General features: G+C 36.3%; 1 protein-coding gene across 2 annotated transcripts in view; it reads right to left on the bottom strand.

Moving 5' to 3' along the window:
* Positions 1 to 15522, bottom strand: part of HEATR3 (HEAT repeat containing 3) — a 42985-nt gene extending 27463 nt beyond the window's left edge. Inside the window, exons 1-7 of one of the 2 annotated variants that reach the window (XM_031954457.1) lie at positions 15231 to 15522; positions 14809 to 14981; positions 11395 to 11482; positions 10086 to 10195; positions 6192 to 6301; positions 3939 to 4079; positions 1732 to 2012 (exon numbers count right to left, since the gene is read on the bottom strand). In XM_031954457.1, coding sequence (XP_031810317.1) covers positions 1732 to 2012; positions 3939 to 4079; positions 6192 to 6301; positions 10086 to 10195; positions 11395 to 11482; positions 14809 to 14981; positions 15231 to 15353 — 1026 coding nt within the window. In that variant the 5' untranslated portion in view covers positions 15354 to 15522. Of the gene's footprint in view, positions 1 to 1731; positions 2013 to 3938; positions 4080 to 6191; positions 6302 to 10085; positions 10196 to 11394; positions 11483 to 14808; positions 14982 to 15230 lie in introns of those variants that run through there. The other variant, XM_031954458.1, reaches the window with a different exon arrangement.
* Positions 15523 to 17987: the final 2465 nt, after the last annotated feature.

Genomic DNA, 17987 nt, shown 5'->3' with positions numbered 1-17987 from the left:
ACTTCAGGGGGAAAAAAAAAGAAAAAGAAAAACTACCATTTGGGGGGGAAAGTCACTGCTTCAATTATCTCTAATAAGTCTTATTTATATATATACACAAATTATATATATACATATAATAATTTAGAGGGGGGGAGAATATGAATACATAACATTAAGAATGAAAAAATATAAAACAAACAACTCTCCAAAGAATGACAGTAGGAACCACAGGAAAGATGGCTTCAAATGCTTAGTTATAAGAGAACTACCAATCAAAAATTCTCTTAAGTGGAAACTGAAGTAATGTCCATTAACTGGGAATGGTTACAAATTATGAAATGTGAATGAGATATACTACCATTCTGTAAGAAATGAAAAAGAAGACTATTTCAGAAAAACTTGGGAAGACTATTAGGAAAACATCTGAAGTGAAGTGAGCATAAACAAGTGATTGTAAGATGGTATATATTAACAAAGGGTAATAATAATGAAATCAATGCTAGAAGACATTGTAGATAGTGATATATAAGAAGAAATGATAAGTTCTGGGAGATGCAAAAGAATAATCAGCCATTAATTCCTATCATTTGAAGTAAGACTGAGAAATAATTTATGATGGTAGAGGGGAAAAGTCTGAGAATTTAAAAAGGATTACAAAAAAAAAATTAATTATAAATCCAAATGTTTAAGAACATTTGGCAATTAAGTTTATTGAGATTTTTGATGCTTCTCTGAATTCTTGATATTATTTCTTATTATCAAGGCAGTAGCTAAAAGAACACAAAAAAATATATATCATTCCTCCAAACCCAGCACTTCCATGTAGCAAAAAAAAAAATCCAGGATGAAATAATAGGTGGTGAAAAAAGATTCAATGTAATAAGAAAATGCATATCATAACAAGAGCTAATATTTATATAGTACTTACAATGTGCTAGGCACCATGCTAAGCACTTTTAAATTATTACCTCATTTGATCCTCATAACACAGGGAAGTAGGTACTATTATTACAAATACAAGTTTAAGTAAGCATTTGAAGCCAAATTCGAACTGAGGTCATTCTGACCCTCAGGCCCATGGCCCCATCCACTGACTGATCTAGAAAAAGACTGCAGACATCAAGATTATATGATAATCAACTCTGATGGCTCTTGACAAGTGAGATGATTCAGGCCAATTCCAATAGACTTGTGATAGGAAGCCAGAGAGAGGACTGTGGAAACTGAATGTGGACCACAATATAGTATTTTACTCTTTTTTGTTATGTACTAGCATTTAGTTTTCTCTCATTTTTTTTTCCTTTTTGATCTTATCTTTCTTGTGTAGCATGATAATTGTGGAAATATGTATAAAAGAATTACACATATTTAACATATATTAGATCACCTGCCTGCTAGGGGAGGGTGAAGGGAAGGAAAAAATTTACAACACAAGGTTTTGTAAGGGTGAATGGTGAAAACTATCCATGAATATTTTGAAAATAAAAATCTTTAATTTAAAAAATTAGAAAGATTTTGAAAATGAAAAAGATTCCGAACTCTATGTTAGAAAGTATTTCAGTAAAATATCAAGCAACACTTGAGCCTGATAATATATTATCCCACCAAATGTTTTCCAATTCATACCTTATGGGATTTTCATGGAAATATGAGAGAGATGATTTTAGAAGTTAATTTCATTGGAAAATCAGTGAAGGAAAATCAAAGGAAAGGGATGGATTAATTAAAGTTGGCACCCACTTAACTTACTGGAAGTAGATCTGAAATGAAAGTTTTCCTTCTGACTTTTCTTTTGTGGGGAACGTCTTCCATTTCATCATCTTCATTCAAATTATCACCATTCATTTCTTCTGTTTGCTCCGTCTCAGTCTCTGCAGCAGCATTTAACCTTTGAGTTTCAGCTTCCTTCATCTGAATAACAACTTCCCCAACATCTATTTCTAAAACATCAGAGAAAATCTTCAGGAGTGCATTTATGGTATCTGCTTGACTCTTGGAGGGAAGAATATCCTTTAGGTTCCATACTGTCCCTAAGACAAAAAAATCATGAGCATAAAAACAATGAATCATCATATGTCACTCCTCTGCCTAATAAACTCCACTAGCTTTAATTTATTTCTAAGATCAAACAAAACCCCTCTGGTTATTATCTAAAGCCTTTCACAATCTGGCTTTCCTACTTTATTAGATATTACTTTCATTCAAACTCTATTAGGGGAGAGCAAAATTGGCTTTCTTGCTAATTCTTACACAGAACATTCCATTTATTCCTTCTAGTAGTCTCCACTATGCCCTCTAATTGCCCTCAATATGACATCTAAGTATCAGTATTGTGTCAACTGGTGGCCCCATTGTGTCAAGTATCTGCCCCCTTCTGTGCCATCTAGTTATCCCCGTTTTATCTAGCTTCCTTCACTATACCATCTAATTGTCCCCCCACTGTGTCTATTAGCTGCCTCCACTGTCATATCTAGCTGCCCCCTCTACCCATCATGGTGCTATCAAGCTGTCTCCCCGTGCCATCTAGCTATGTCTCATTGTGCCATCTAACTCCTTCCTACTGTACTTCCTCTGAGCTGTCCCCCACTGTGGAATCTTGCTACACCCACTGTGACATCTACTCTGATATACAGCTATCCACCACTTTGGCCATCTAGTTGCCACGGGTACCATCTGATTGTCCCCAACTGAGCCATGTAGATGCCCTCAGTGTGGCATGTACCTGCTCCAATCGGTGCCACCTATCTATTCTCCAACTATTTTAACTAGCTTTCTGTATTATCTAGTTGCCCCAAATGGACCATCTAATTGCCCAATATGACATCTAAATGGCTAGCCAACTGCTAGTCCAATAGTGCAAACTCCCTACCTCCACTGTACCAGCTAGCTGCCCTCCATGTGGTCTCTAGCAGCTGCTACTCTGCCATTTATTTCCCCCTGGTGTGCCATCAAGCTTATCCCTTCTAATGGGTTGCCCCAACTGTGCCATCTATCAGCCCCCATTGTACTATCTGCACCACACAGTACCATCTAGTTGTACCCAATGTGACATTTAGGTGCTAGCACTGTGCCAACTATCTGACCTAATTGTACCAAAACTAGCTACGCCCCCCACTATGCCATCTAGCTCTCCTCACTGTGCCATATAGTTACCCTTAATGTGACATTTAGGTACCAAGCATTGTGTCAACTGCTGGTTGCATTGTGCCAAATAAATGTCCCCTCTGTGCCATCTAGCAGTGCCCCCACAGATTTATTTAACTTCCTTCATTATGCCATCTAACTATACTCCCACTGTGTCTATTAGCTACCCCACACTTTGTCATCCACCTGTCCCCCTCACTGGCTTGCCCACAGTAACCCATGCCTAGAATGAATTCTTCTCTTCACCTGTCTTTAAGAGTCCTTAGTTTCTTTCAGAGTGTAACTTTAGTGCCATATCATTATAGGATCTCCTAGGTTCTTACCAAACTATTTTCTATTTATTTTATATTATCACATATTATCTACCGTGATAGAAAATAAATTCCTTAAAGAGAAGGACTTTCATCTGTGTATCACTAGTGCCCGATATAAGGCCTAGTATAGAGAAGGCACTTATTGCTTGTTGACTGAGATCTGTAAGCAGTGCCATTTCCATAAGACATTGGATACTTTAAAACGAGGTGTAATTTCAGTACTCAGTCTCATTACATGTCATGCTTACATTAAATATCAATAAACTTCAAGTCAATGGCAGCTTCCTCTATCTCAAGGCTTTCCTTCTCTTGATAAAATATAATTCTTCTCTTGATGTGCTTATATTAGATAAGTACACAATGAAAACAGTAGTTATGTGACCTTGACAAGTGACTTAACCCTAACTACCTCAAAAAAAACCAAAACAAAACAACAAAAAAAATTAATCCAAAAAGAAACAAAGGACATACTATTATTCCCTTATACTAAAATTATACCTGCCACTAATGTTTTCAGAAGAGTGTGTTTCATAGAAGTGATGGGTGACAACATTGCTGATTCCAGAACCTGCAGAGCTGGAGCAGTAAAAGATTTTAAGAGTTCTGGGTTATCCTCTGTCACCGCTTGTAAACAAAATGCTGTAGAGACAAAAAATGAACAAATGAAAAAAATAAAATCTGCTTTAATATATAACAACTGGACAACTTAAAAAAAAATCAAGAACACCTTTTATTTTTTCTATTCATGTTTAGCTTGATTTTTTTGGTACAATTCTAGCTACAAAATAGCAATATTAACAGGTGCTTTTAAGAAAGTACGTATTAGGTTTCAAAGGTTTCTGAATTGCGGTATGATTTTATTAAAGCTAAAACTTCATTAAAAATAGCTTATATGAATGACATAAACTCATGTAAAAATATGATCACATTTACAAATAGCTGAGATTTTAATTTAGTGAAATCATTATAATTCCTTTAGTGCTTCTACTCCAGGCTGCCCAAAAGAAAGGAATCAAACCACATTCTTATCACTTAACACTAATTCACTACCGGGGTATTTTTGGTATTCTCAGCCTTTGAGAACTTAAGACCACTTTTATTCAACAGAAAAAAAGGGTAAATTTGTTTGTTTCTTGAAAATCTCCAGTAGTGCAAATACCAAACTAAATCTAATCAATTTTTTTTTAATTTTCTAAAAGTCTCCACAGATCAATAAGGAAACAATTTTTTTATGTGATCTGGCTCTAATCTACTGTTTCCCAAAATAAGTTCTGAGATTTGTAATGTTTTACTCCTTCAAATTTAATTAAATTAACCTTTCTGAAGAAGTAAAAATCACAAGCTCGAGGAGAATCATACCACATTGCAATATAAGGAATGTTATATTAAAATAGGCCTTATGGTCCAGTAGATTTCTTAACTAATTTTATATTAGCCTTATTTTTTCAAAACAAGAGCTTTAAGATTAAATGAACATCTAATTCACTGAACAGCAAAATGAAAATAATTAAAAATTGGTGACTTTATATAACTCATTAAGGTCTTCAAGGTGTTTTATTTTCATTATATCATTTAAAACTCACAAAAAGATTCCAAGGTAGATACACCAGAAGTATCAATATCTCCATTTTACAGATAAGGAAATGACAACAAAAACATTAAGTGACTGACCCCAGATCAGATAGTGAACTAAATGTCAGAAGCAGGACTTAAATACAGACTCCAAGTCCAAAACTTTTATCAAACACCACAATGAAGCACTTGAAATTGCATCAAAGGACTTCAGTTGGGAAAAAGACTTAAAGAGATATGATATAATTGTTTATTGTTAATTAAAGAGATCTGTTGTCAACAAAGGACAAAAGCGAAGATGTGAAAAGCTAGATTTTAATTTTATAAAGCTGACAACTTTTATTAAAATTCCTTAAATTCACTTTTAAAAATTAGTTGTTATATGGTTTCTTTTAAAGCCTAATAACTGCTAGTATAACTTTACCTTACTTAAAAAACACCCTTAATGGCATCCTGGAGGAAGAAAGACATGTGGTGATACAGAAATAACCCTATCAATGAAAATTTATTTTGAAGCATTTAAAATTAAAAAATACCTCACCAATAGTATTTTTCCCTTAAATAATTCTCCTATATTATCTCCATTTTGAAGAAAATTCATAACTTTTCCCAGTATGATTTGTTCCACAAACTTCTTGTCCTCCCATAAAAAAAAACATTCCTTCTTGCCAAACAGGACCTAAGCAGAATGTACCTTGACCTTGTCAGGGAAAACAAACAGCTGAATCAAGGAGCAGCTAAATGCTACCACTCTTTTAGGATAAAGGGTAAGTACATACTCATTCTATTCCCAATTAGAATATTTCTAACTCTTCTCACCCTCATATTTTTCTTTCTCTCACCTCTTCTAGATTGGGAGAGGAAAAATAGGTTTCAGTTTCTCTTCTCAGTGATCTTTGTGGAACATAGACATTCCTTTGTAATAGGAATACAAATATCAGGAGAAACTGAGTATATCAGAGAGTGGTAGAAAACAAGAACTCAAATGTTCAAATGATTCCATAACTCCTAAAGTGAGAGTGGTGGTGATTCATATATATGCAAATACAAAAGAATAAACTAAAAACTTTTGCTTTTTATACATTAAAAAATATAATAAACATATAACTATGAAAACTTTTTTTTCCTCCCAGACTATACTGTAAATACTTAATAAACCATCACTTTTTCTTCACTTACCTACTGAAATAGCCAGGTCAACATTGGTGGAAAACCTACTTAAATACTTTAATACAATCTCCAAGCACCCTTCTTTGTTGAATATAGATACTGCTCTACTACTGCATTCACTAAATTGAAGGGGGGGAAAAAAAGTTTTACTATTCACATTTTAACATGGAAAAAACAAACACATATAATCCCATGAACTAACAAATTTTAGTGAATAAAAAACCATGACATTTGCCAAACTTCAAGTAGACTGAATATTAGGTAATAAGTTTAAAATTCTAAAATTATCACATGGATTTATCACAAGAAAATTAAAAAGTAAAAAAAGGCAAACAGAAATAACTTTGAATAATGTATACAAGTTCAATTATAGTTTAAAATGCAGGCAGAATCTATGGTCGGAAACAGTGTCTTTAAAAATAATAATGGTTTAAAGTTTCTATCCTTGACAAAGATGACTAAAATTTTCACTAATAAAACATAGCTCCTCCATTCAACTATCCATCCAGTATGGATATCTATATCACAATTATCCTTTTATAAATATGTCTATACACAGAGAGAAAACGATTATGTTCTTCAACAAAAATGCTAGAGTTGGAATTCTGCCACTTTAAGGTTTCCACTGAATTCCTATGGCTATATCTTACTGTGACAAGGACTTGGCCTTTGGTTCATATTATACTATTAGTATAAACTTAGGCATTTAAGAAACAGCCAGGTTCAAAGCCTCCTAATAAGGAGTCCTCTCACCAAGAGGACAGTAAATTTTGTCTACAGATACTCATAAAAATATCCAATAAGGTGTGGAAGGATTACAAACCCTGTCAAAAAAGAGCACCAATGCTGATGAAACTAGAGCCACTGAAATATTTTTACAATTTCAATTTCATAAAAATATAACAAGTGTTTTATTATATACAAATTATTGTGCTAGGTGGCACAGGTTCAAAGAAAATGAAATCTTTCAAATAGTCAAACTGCAGGATCACAACATATAGACAAAGAAATATATACAAAGTTACTTAAGAGGGAAAAAGAATATATTAACCATAGAAATCAGGAAAAGCTTCTTAGTCTATGGCACAGTAGTTGAGTGTTAAATATATATATAAAGATTTTGAGGTAGATTGAGGAAAAACTGTGTTCCAGGAATGAGGGAGAAATGTCTGGGTTGAATGCACTGAGGCAGAAGATGATATGCTAAAAGGAATATTTAGTAGTCCACAGTGCCTAGAAGATGAATATGTAAAACAATGTGAAAAGAGAAGGTCTAAAATGCCAGGCTGGGAAGTTTCTGAGTAGGGGAGTAATACCCATTAGATCTATGGTTTTGGAAATTGTTATGGCAATAATAGAGAATAAACTAGAAAACACAAACACTAAAAAGCAGGGAAATAAATTAGGCTATTGTAATAATCTACGTGAGAGGTGAAAGGACCTGAAGAAGAGGGGTTTGGGAGTGGATAAAAAGAAGAGGGGTTTGGGAGTGGATAAATGAGAAATTATGTTGAGGTAGAATTGATGCAAAGTGGCAAAAATTAGTAGATGACACTTTCAAATGAATCTTACTTCATATTTCAAAAAAGATCCACTAAGTTCATCATACAATCTATTTGTATATATGTATATAAAAATGATAACTTTTTCATAATCAGGACTTGGTTATCATAAATTGGTACAGCCAAAATAAAAAAAATAAAAAACCAGACAATTTTCTGGCGATAGGCTACTACTCTGTATGCACTTAGCTAGGTTTACATGACATCTATTACAAAATGATAAAACCTGCCAGAGCTTGCTCTTTACTGGCATAAATTTTGAGAACTGAGGGCCACTTCCATGTCATAATTAGCTGCTAGGTGCTGAAAGGATATAAACATAGTAGCAGAATAGCTAAGTGGCACAATGGATGAAGCACCAGCCCTGAAGTTAGGAGGGGCCAAGTTCAAATCTGATCTCAGACACTTAGCACTTCTTGGCTGCGTGACCCTACGCAAGTCACTTAACACCAATTGCAAGAAAGGAAAGGAAAGAAGAGAGAAAGGAAGAAAGGAAGTCATTTCCCAATCGATAAATGTTCAAAAGATATGAAGACAACTTTTAAACAATGAAATTAATCTTTAATTATATGAAAAAAAAACTAAATCACTATTGATTAGAGAAATGCAAATTAAAACAAGTCTGAGGTACCACTTCACATCTCTCAGATTGGCCAAGATGACGGGAAAAGATAATGAGAAATGTTGGAGGGGATGTGGGAAAACTAGGACACTAATGCATTGGTGATAGAGTTGTGAGCTGATCCAACCAGTCTGAGCAATTTGGAACTATGCTCCAAGAGTTATCAAACTGCAGACACCCTTTGATCCAACAGAGGCTTTGTGGGGTCTATAGCTCAAAAAGATCATAAAAAAGGGAGAAAGAAAAATTTAGAATACAAGGTATTGCAAAGGTGAATGTTGAAAACTGCATGTATTTGGAAAAATTAAAAGCTATTAAGGGAAATATTTAAAAGATGTTTTCTTCATTTGTTTTTTGATTTGTTACAATAAAGAACAAATATATGTGGTTTTAGTTTTATGTTCAGACAGAAAGCCTTCCTATATTCATTAAATGCAGATCTTTAATATTTAATAAAGCATTCATTATTTGATTAAATAAAAGAAATGCTTTCAATTATTTTTTGCTACCTTCCAAAGTTATTCTTATTATCAGTTTGTTAGATCTAAAACTCTTTCTTAATATGAAAGGAATGAGGTCAGCAGAAGAAGCAGTGGAACACTGCATTCAGTTCCCATCTTTAAATATCATTTTTTTAAAAATTTATTTTAGATTTAAATACAAAATAGAAAAAGAAAAGAAACACGGCCCTGTGTACATAAGAACAAGAGAGGATTCAAACTACAAAGCAATAAATTTCCATTTTCTATGTAATAAATATTACACATTGTATTCAGAGCTGTTCATTTTAGATATCATTCTATCTAGCTTCCTCCAATTTTTTCCCCCGGGAATAAATGAATTTACAACTTTTATAATGAATTAAGGAGGACTACAGTTTGTTAATAAAGATTTTTTGACTTATAGGAAGATTTCTAGATTTCTTTTCAACAGAAAAAAAATATTACTCTTCAGAGTCAGAAGATATAAATGAAAAAACTGTTTACCTATTATACCAACACTCAAATGGAGGGGAAAAAAAAATGAAGTGGGGGGAAAAAACAGTTAATGCATGTTTCCAATGGTATATCCATTATCATTTCTACTGGCTACAACTTCCATAGATATGAAATGAAAGATCAAACACATGGTTTTCTGGTTACTGGGAATACTGGTTACTGAATAGCAGAGAAGCAATTCTGAGAATACTCTTAGTCTCTTTTTCTTTCTACTCATATTTACTTTGCCCTGCCTGACATGTCAGACAAGTAATTTGAGTCTGCAAAAGATTTGGCGCAGAAGCACTACTGTCTGAAGAGGTGTCATGTGGAAAAGGAATTTTCTATCACATTCTACTTGGCCCTCAGGAGAGAATTAGGACCAAGCAGAACATTTCATGATCAAATTCCTTAAAATTACTGCTATACCCCCCCCCCCCCAAAAAAAAAGTAATGAGCAATGAGATGACAAGCTGGGGGATGAGGGCAAAAAAACCAAGGGAGGGCCAAGTGTCATTATAATGGTGTATTTTCCTGGCAATGACAATAACCAGCTCCAGGGCAAGAGAAGTAGGGAAGTGGAAATGAAAGAAGTTGCTGTTATGAACAAAGAGATAGGGGTTGAACCATATATAAGACCACAGTAAATTCCACCAAGGGGTCAGTTTCCCAAAAAAAAAAAAAAAAAAGTGGTAAACGAGGTAATTGTAGGAAGTCTACTAAATGGAAAGAATACTCTTACCATATATTCCATAGTACATTCACAGCCTCATTAGCTATGTCTTCAACATAATTTTTATTCAGTTCTTTGTTCTTCAAAGAGACTTCAGGAGAATCTAATCCAACACTACACTGTAACCAAATGTTACAATTAGTTCCTTGTTTCATAAAAATTTGAACAAAAAAGCTAGTATAAAACAGGAATGGATCAAAAATAGTGATATGGGTGATTAAGAAAGCCAAATTATCTTGTGTTAGTTTCACCACATCTATTTCCCTTTTTAGGATAAACAAATGAAAATGAAATATCTACAAGCCACAATAGAATATGGATATAAACATGTTTAATTTCAAAGAAAATTTAAAACTAAGAAAACTGACCTATATAACAAAGATGGCAAAATAATTTTACTGATAAAAAAACTTATGACTTTTTTCCATATATCTTATCCTATTTCTTTTTATAATATTTGAGTAGCTTACAATGGCTAGAGATATAATCAATGAAGTTGAATGACTTGTGAAAACTTTGGGTAAAATTTGTTGGGAGGGGAAGGGAATAGGGAAGGTCAAATGGTTTTTGTCTTTTGATTTACTTTGTTTTCCCCTTTTTGAAACCCAATAAAGGTATATGCAAAGACGGAAAATTTTACTGGTAACACAATATACTCTTTAAAAGGGAATATAAATAGCATGTACTATCAGAAGTTTATTTTTAAATACAAATCATGAAATGATATAAAAGTAGCACTTCAGAGGCAATTCAAAAAATTATTTAAAAAAAGAAAATTAGATGACTGCTGAATTATCAAATGAAGTTAGATCAGTCATATAAATTCAGAGAACTGCCTGAAGAAATTTCACTTTTTCCAGGTCACTATGAGAATCAATTTTTCTAAGACAACAATTACATAAAGGTTTTATGTCAGGATGATAAATCATGGAGGAAAGCAGTCTTTTATCTTTTCAGTAACATTTACTAGAAGTTAAGAGTTCTAAAAAACAAAACATTCTAATTTTTTTTTTTTTTTGGGGGGGGGGGTGTAAATCATCAAGCTATCTCCAAAAGAGGAAAATAGGGACTATTAAAAATAGGGTGAAAGGAAAGGAAGTAGGATAATAAATATTCCTTCACTTATGTTAGTTCTTTACTAGAAAGGTACCAAAAGTCCCACAGAACACTGTACAAGAGAACCAAGAATCTTGTTTGAAATACTGAATAACTTTTTTTATTTCACAATGACAAAATTACTTAAGTTTATATTTTCAAAAACTTTATAATTTTAGAATGCCATCCATAATCATTAACATGTATTTTTAAAAATACATACCTCTTTTAATAGCGCAACAAGTGGTGTCATGATGTCCTTGGTAACCATGTCATCACAAACTTCAAAACCTCCACAAGCACTGAGATTTCTAAACAAGGAGTTAAAATGACCATTCCATTCTTGAATCAAGTGTTACATAATATTGTTTACCTACTTCTGAAACATTCCTATTTTAAACAGTTCTAAATTATTTCCTTAGCTACATTGTAGGTGGGACAAAGACATGCTAAAGAGAATGAAGAGGACTAGAATGGTGAGGGAACTAGAAATTTTGTCCCAAGAGGTCGAGTTTAAGAGAAGAGGCAAGTTTAGTTTGGAGAAGAAAAGATCTGAAGGGGAACTGCGGAGACATGCAAATTATCACTAAAAGAATTTGTCAGATGGAAGAATTATCAATAATTAAAAAATGAAAATTAAATCAATTCTGAAGTTCTATCTCACACTCAGACTGGCAAAGTTGATGTAAATAGAAAATAACACACTCAGACTGGCAAAGTTGATGTAAATAGAAAATAACAAATACTGTAAAGAGGCTTGTAGGAAAACAGGCACATTTATGCACTGTTAGTGGAGCTGTGAACTGGTCTAGTTATTCTGGAAAGCAATTCAGAACTATACTCCCAAAGTTACTAAACTATGTATATGTCCAAATCCAGCTACATCGTGTAATAAGCCAAGAAGTCAAAAGGATCAAAGAAAAAGGAAAAAAGGATCCATACATGAGAAAATATTTACAGCAGATTTTGGTGTAGAGCAAGGTGTAGGCAAAGAATTGGAAACTAAGGGGATGTTGATCAATTGAAAAATGGCCTAAGAAATTACTTTATATAAATAAGGGAATACTATTGTGCTAGAATGAAGGGATGATTTCGGAAAAACCTGAGAAGATTCATATAAGGGAAGTGAGCAAAACCAGGATAACAATGTACTTGTCAATAATGACAAGGTAAGGATAAACAACTCTGAAAGATTTAGTAACTTAGATCAACACAGTTACAAATTTAGAGAACTGACAATGAAGGATGCTATTCACTAATTTGATGGACTCAGGATGTATAATAAAATATATTTTTTGGACATGGCTAATGCAGGGATATTTTGCCTGATTATGCATATTTTCTTAAAGAATCTGTTGTGTTGTGATGAAATTGGCTCTTTTCAACAATGAGGTGATTAATGCCAATTCCAATAGACTTATAATGGAAAGAGCATCTGCATTCAAAGGGAGCCTGAATATGGATCACAACATTTTCACTTTTTTTTGGTGTTTGCTTGATTTTTTTCTTTCTCACTTTTTTCCTTTTTGGTTTTTCTTCTGCAGCATGATAAATGTGGAAATATGTTTAGAAGAATTGTACATGTTTAACTATATAGTAGTTACTTGCTATCTAAGGGAAGGGAGAGGTAGGGAAAAAAATTTGGAACAAGATTTTGCAAGGGAAAATGTTGAAAGCTATCTTTGCATTTACTTTGAAAATTAAAAAAAAACTATTATAAAAAAAAATGTTTTTTCCCAGTGGGAGGAAGGTGTGGAACAGGGTTAACTGAAAAAAAATAATAACATTTAAATTTTACAAAGTTATATTTTGAGAGGATACAAGAAGTAGTTGGGTGACCACCTGTCCATAATGAGGATGTTAAGTTTCAGAACCTTGGTGTCCTCAGACTTCTTTAAACTCTTAAGATTCTAACACTACAGGAAATCATCATAGTGTAGTAGATAAAGGACCATTCTTTAGTCTGTAAAACCTATGTTCAAGTTGCTCCTCTTAACCATCCGTACTAGCCTTAGAAAAGCATTTAACTTTTCTGTGCCACTGGCAACTTTCAAAGATTGTAAATTACATAAAGACAGCAATGGGATGTAATTAACTGAAATTAGGAAGTTAAATGATTGCCCGAGATCACCTAACTCTTGTCTGAAGTAGCAGTGAGACTCAAAGTCCAGCACTTTATCCACTACACCATCTTGCTGCCTCCTGCTAAATATAAAGTACAAGAGTAGGTATATGAAAAAAGTGTTCCAAATCATTATTAATCAGAGAAATGCAAATTAAGACAACACTGAGATACCACTACACACCTGTCAGATTGGCTAAGATGACAGGAAAAAATAATGATGATTGTTGGAGGGGATGCGGGAAAACTGGGACACTGATGCACTGATGGTGGAGTGTGAACGAATCCAACCATTCTGGAGAATGATTTGGAACTATGCTCAAAAAGTTATCAAACTGCGCATACCCTTTGACCCAGCAGTGTTACTACTGGGCTTATGCCCCAAAGAGATACTAAAGAAGGGAAAGGGACCTGTATGTGCCAAAATGTTTGTGGCAGCCCTGTTTGTAGTGGCTAGAAACTGGAAACTGAGTGGATGCCCATCAATTGGAGAATGGTTGGATAAATTGTGGTATATGAATGTTATGGAATATTATTGTTCTGTAAGAAATGACCAGCAGGATGAATACAGAGAGGCCTGGAGAGACTTACATTAACTGATGCTGAGTGAAATGAGCAGAACCAGGAGATCATTTTATACTTTAACAACGATACTGTATGAAGATGTATTCTGATGGAAGTGGATTTCTTTGACAAAGAGAAGATCTAACTCAGTTTCAATTGATCAATGATGGACAGAAGCAGCTACACCCAAAGAAAGAACACTGGGAAATGAATGTAAACTGTTTGCATTTTTGTTCTTCCAGGGTTATTTTTACCTTCTGAATCCAATTCTTCCTGTGCAACAAGAGAACTGTTTGGTTCTGCACACACATATTGTATCTAGGATATACAGTAACCTATTTAACATGTATGGGACTGCTTGCCATCTGGGGAAGGGGGTGGAGGGAGGGAGGGGAAAAGTCGGAACAGAAGTGAGTGCAAGGGATAATGTTGTAAAAAATTACCCTGGCAGGGGTTCTGTCAATAAAAAGTTATTAAAAATAAATAATCTAAAAAAAAAAAAAAAAAAGAGTACGTAACAGGCATTACAAACCAAATACTGGATAACGTTAGTGGGGCGAAAGGTCCTAGCAGATAGAGGGTGAAACTGGTAAGCCAAAATCTTGAGAGAAACGGGGGAGCTTTGCCCACCCCTAGGGGCAGCTGGTTCAGTTACCCCCCCTCCAAAGGGAACGAAGGTCCCTAAAATCCGTGCTCTCCTCGGGCTCAGCTGAGGAGACTGTGAGGAGGAACGCTGAGCCCCACGCTCACCTGGTTCATCCCAGGGGCAGAGGCTTCCCACAATCCTCCCCGCTCGCAACTTGGCCCGGCCTCCCCCAGGAAGCCGACAATGCCTCCTCGCCCGGCCCCCGCCTCCTCCCCTCTGAGCTACCACGACTGCCTCACCTGAGGGGGGGAGGTGAGGGCAGCCCAGCCCCCCCCCCCCATCCCCCCGCGGGCCGTCCCACTCACCGCAGCGCGCCGGCCGCGGTCTCCCGCACCGCCAGGCTGGCGTCCAGCAGCAGCGGCCCGAGCTGCCGAACCGCATCCCTCCGAGTGAGGGCCGAGATGGCGGGCTGCTGCTGCGCTAGCCGCGCCAACCCCGCACAAGCGCACTCGCGGACCTCGGCGGTCGGGTGCTGGAGCTGCGGGAACAAGGGCACGGGGTGTTCAGCGTCCAGGGAAAACGCAAAGGAGGAGGGGACAGACGGTGGGGAGGACGTCCGGAAAGGAGGGAGGGGAAGACAGCAGAGAGCGGGGGGCGGGGGCGCAGAAGCTGGGGAAGAACGTGTCAGTCTTAGCCTCTCCACGCGCCCCCGTGCGGCAAGGAGCGGGGAGGGAAAGGAAAGGAAGCGGAGAGAAAGGGGGCTATCAAATTAGGCTGTTTTTTTCACCTTCTCAAGGAGCTCCACTGCCGGCGAGTCGTCCATTCCGGGCTCCTCGTTCTCCGCTGCTTCACACTCACCGGTGGGAGAGAACGGGGGCCGTTTGAAACGCTTGTTCTTGCTCTTGCCCATGACTGCGGCGCCAGCTGCGAGACTCGGAAGTCTGCGTACAGAGCAGCCGAGAAGGCTCGGACACCAAAGTTGCAGATCTCCGGGAGCTCAGCGGCACCCGCACACAACACCCAGAGAGCACACGTGGGGGAAGCACTGCGCAAGCGCGGCGTGGCGTGAGGGCGGGGGAGGAGGCGGAGGCGCGAGGTGCGCAGGCGCAGAAGAGAGGCCGGGGTGCGCTTTTCGGCCGCAAAACGACTTTTTAGGTGGGAGACGCTGCTAGTCTAGGGCGATAGAATCTCTCTTGCTGTCGGGTTGCGGACACCAGCAAATTTGAATCCCGCACAGGTTGTCCACTCAGTGGCGGGATTGGGGTTTGAACGTGGGCCCTCTGCTTGGATAAACGGTGCCTTTTCTATGGCTCGGAACCGCTGTGGGAAGCTGCAGGGATGTGGATTAAATCCTGTCAGAGAGCGATCGGCCCCGCCCAGCCCGTCTTTTGGCCAGGGAGGGCGCCCGAGGAAGTGAGCGGCAGTCAGAGCACGGAGCCCTCGGATTCTAACTCGGGTGGGCTTTCTGCGGGACAAAGCTGATTCTTGTCAAAGATAACAGCTGGCGGCTACCAAAGAGAACGGTGCAGTGGCTCTCACCGCCGAAGATAAAGGAACGTAGCGTCAGCCTCTCGGTGCTTGAAGGTGATGGAACAGCTGCTGAAAGACATGAGTGGCGAGCCTTCCTCGACCCAGACCTCTGCAGTCCAGCAGAATATTGAATCAACAGCTCTCTGGGAACTAGGAGGAGTTACTTTAGCTTTCTGGAAAGTGGACAGCAAGTTTCGTTCTCTCTGAATCTTTAATCAAAGCCATAAGCTGCTTTCAGACAAAACCATCTTCCCCTGCCACCTCTCTGTTCTCTCTTCTCCGCCTTCTATCTGCACATTAAGAATTTTGCCCATCTTTTCGTTATCAGTATGCGTCACCCGTGAAAAGCAAAATTAAGGTTAAATGTTGGAAAAGCAAAAAAGTTCTGATCTAAATAGGTAAAATTCTCAATAGCAAATATTGCTAGCGCTGGCTTTGCAATATGCAATTGGCAAAATATATAAAAAGATGATGAAAATTTTCATGCTGTCTTAGGCAAATAGAACTACTTATTTGGAACAAATCACTTGGGAACATTGTCATGCGATAAGCAAAAAGGATAGCGAACTACTTTGTTAGGGAGAAGTTTTTTGAGGGCTCTGCTATAACTATAAACACCTTAATCATTTGAAAAGTTATTTTTGTATTTTATTGGAAATAAACTAATTGGAGGAATTCTATTATTGTGCGTCAAAAAAAAAAAAGTAGCACTAATGCTTTTTATGTGCAAAATACTAGAAAATTTAGAAATCAGCCTTGTGACCAAACTCAGTCTAAAATCAAAGGGATGGATTTTATCAGTGCTATTCAAAAATTCTGATTATAGACATTCTAGACTACAGATTTGTTGTTAACAAATCCCTTTAAGAAATATCCAATAGTTGACTAACATGATTTAGAGACAAATGTAACAAAAAAAGATAAACAGGACAAAAATTTTAAATCCTAAATTTAAAATGTCCTAAAAACAGGACAAAAAAAAAAGGAAAATTAAAATATTTGAGGATAATGGAATGTAAATACAGAGTAATATACATGTTCTCAGCTGTGCACTATATTTTTAAAAAACTCATTGTACTGTGGCATAAAAACCTAATAAACTCAGAAAAACAGTAATACTAGCCATATCCATCACTGACCAAAATGCAAAAAAAAAAAAAAAAAAAAAAAAAAAAAAAAAAAAAGGGGTGGGGTGGGGGGAGCTTTCAGAGAAAGAATTTAAAGTTGCATAGAAAGCATAATAATTTAATGCCAATCTAGGGGAGGGGGTGGGGGAGGGGTAAGAGGTGAAAAATTGGAACAAGAGGTTTGGCAGTTGTTAATGCTGTAAAGTTACCCATGTATATATCCTGTAAATAAAAGGCTATTAAATAAAAAAATAATAATAATAATAATAATTTAATGCCAAAAGAGTGATTTAAAAAAAAACAACAACATAGAAACAATAGATAATTTCATCAAAGAAAGTGACAAGAATGAAACAAGATCCAAAACTTTTGGGGATTGATCTATGGCTTTTAAAGGGGTGATTTTTTTTTTTTATTATTATAGCTTTTTATTTACAAGATATATGCATGGGTATTTTTTTCAGCATTGAACCTTGCAAAACCCTCTTTTTCAACTTTTCCCCCTTCCTCCCACACCCTCCCCTAGATGGCAGGCAGACCCATGTATGTTAAATATGTTAAAGTATATGTTACATACAATATATATATACATATTCATACAGTTATTTTGCTGCACAAGAAAAATCGGACTTAGACATAAGGTAAAAATAACCTGAGAAGGAAATCAAAAATGCAAGCAGGCAAAAACAGAGGGAGTGGAAATTCTATGTTGTGGTTCATATTCATTTCCCATAGTTCTTTCTCTGGGTGTAGCTGGTTTTCTTCATTGTTGAACAAATGGAACTGATTTGGTTCATCTCATTATTGAAGAGAGTCATGTCCATCAGAATTGATCATCATATAGTATTATTGTTGAAATATATAATGATCTCCTGATTCTGTTCCTT

The sequence above is a fragment of the Sarcophilus harrisii genome, chromosome 2, assembly GCF_902635505.1.
Source record: "Sarcophilus harrisii chromosome 2, mSarHar1.11, whole genome shotgun sequence".
Classification (NCBI taxonomy): Eukaryota; Metazoa; Chordata; class Mammalia; order Dasyuromorphia; family Dasyuridae; genus Sarcophilus; species Sarcophilus harrisii.
Note: the sequence above shows the minus strand (reverse complement) of the source record. Positions and strands in the feature narration are given on the sequence as shown.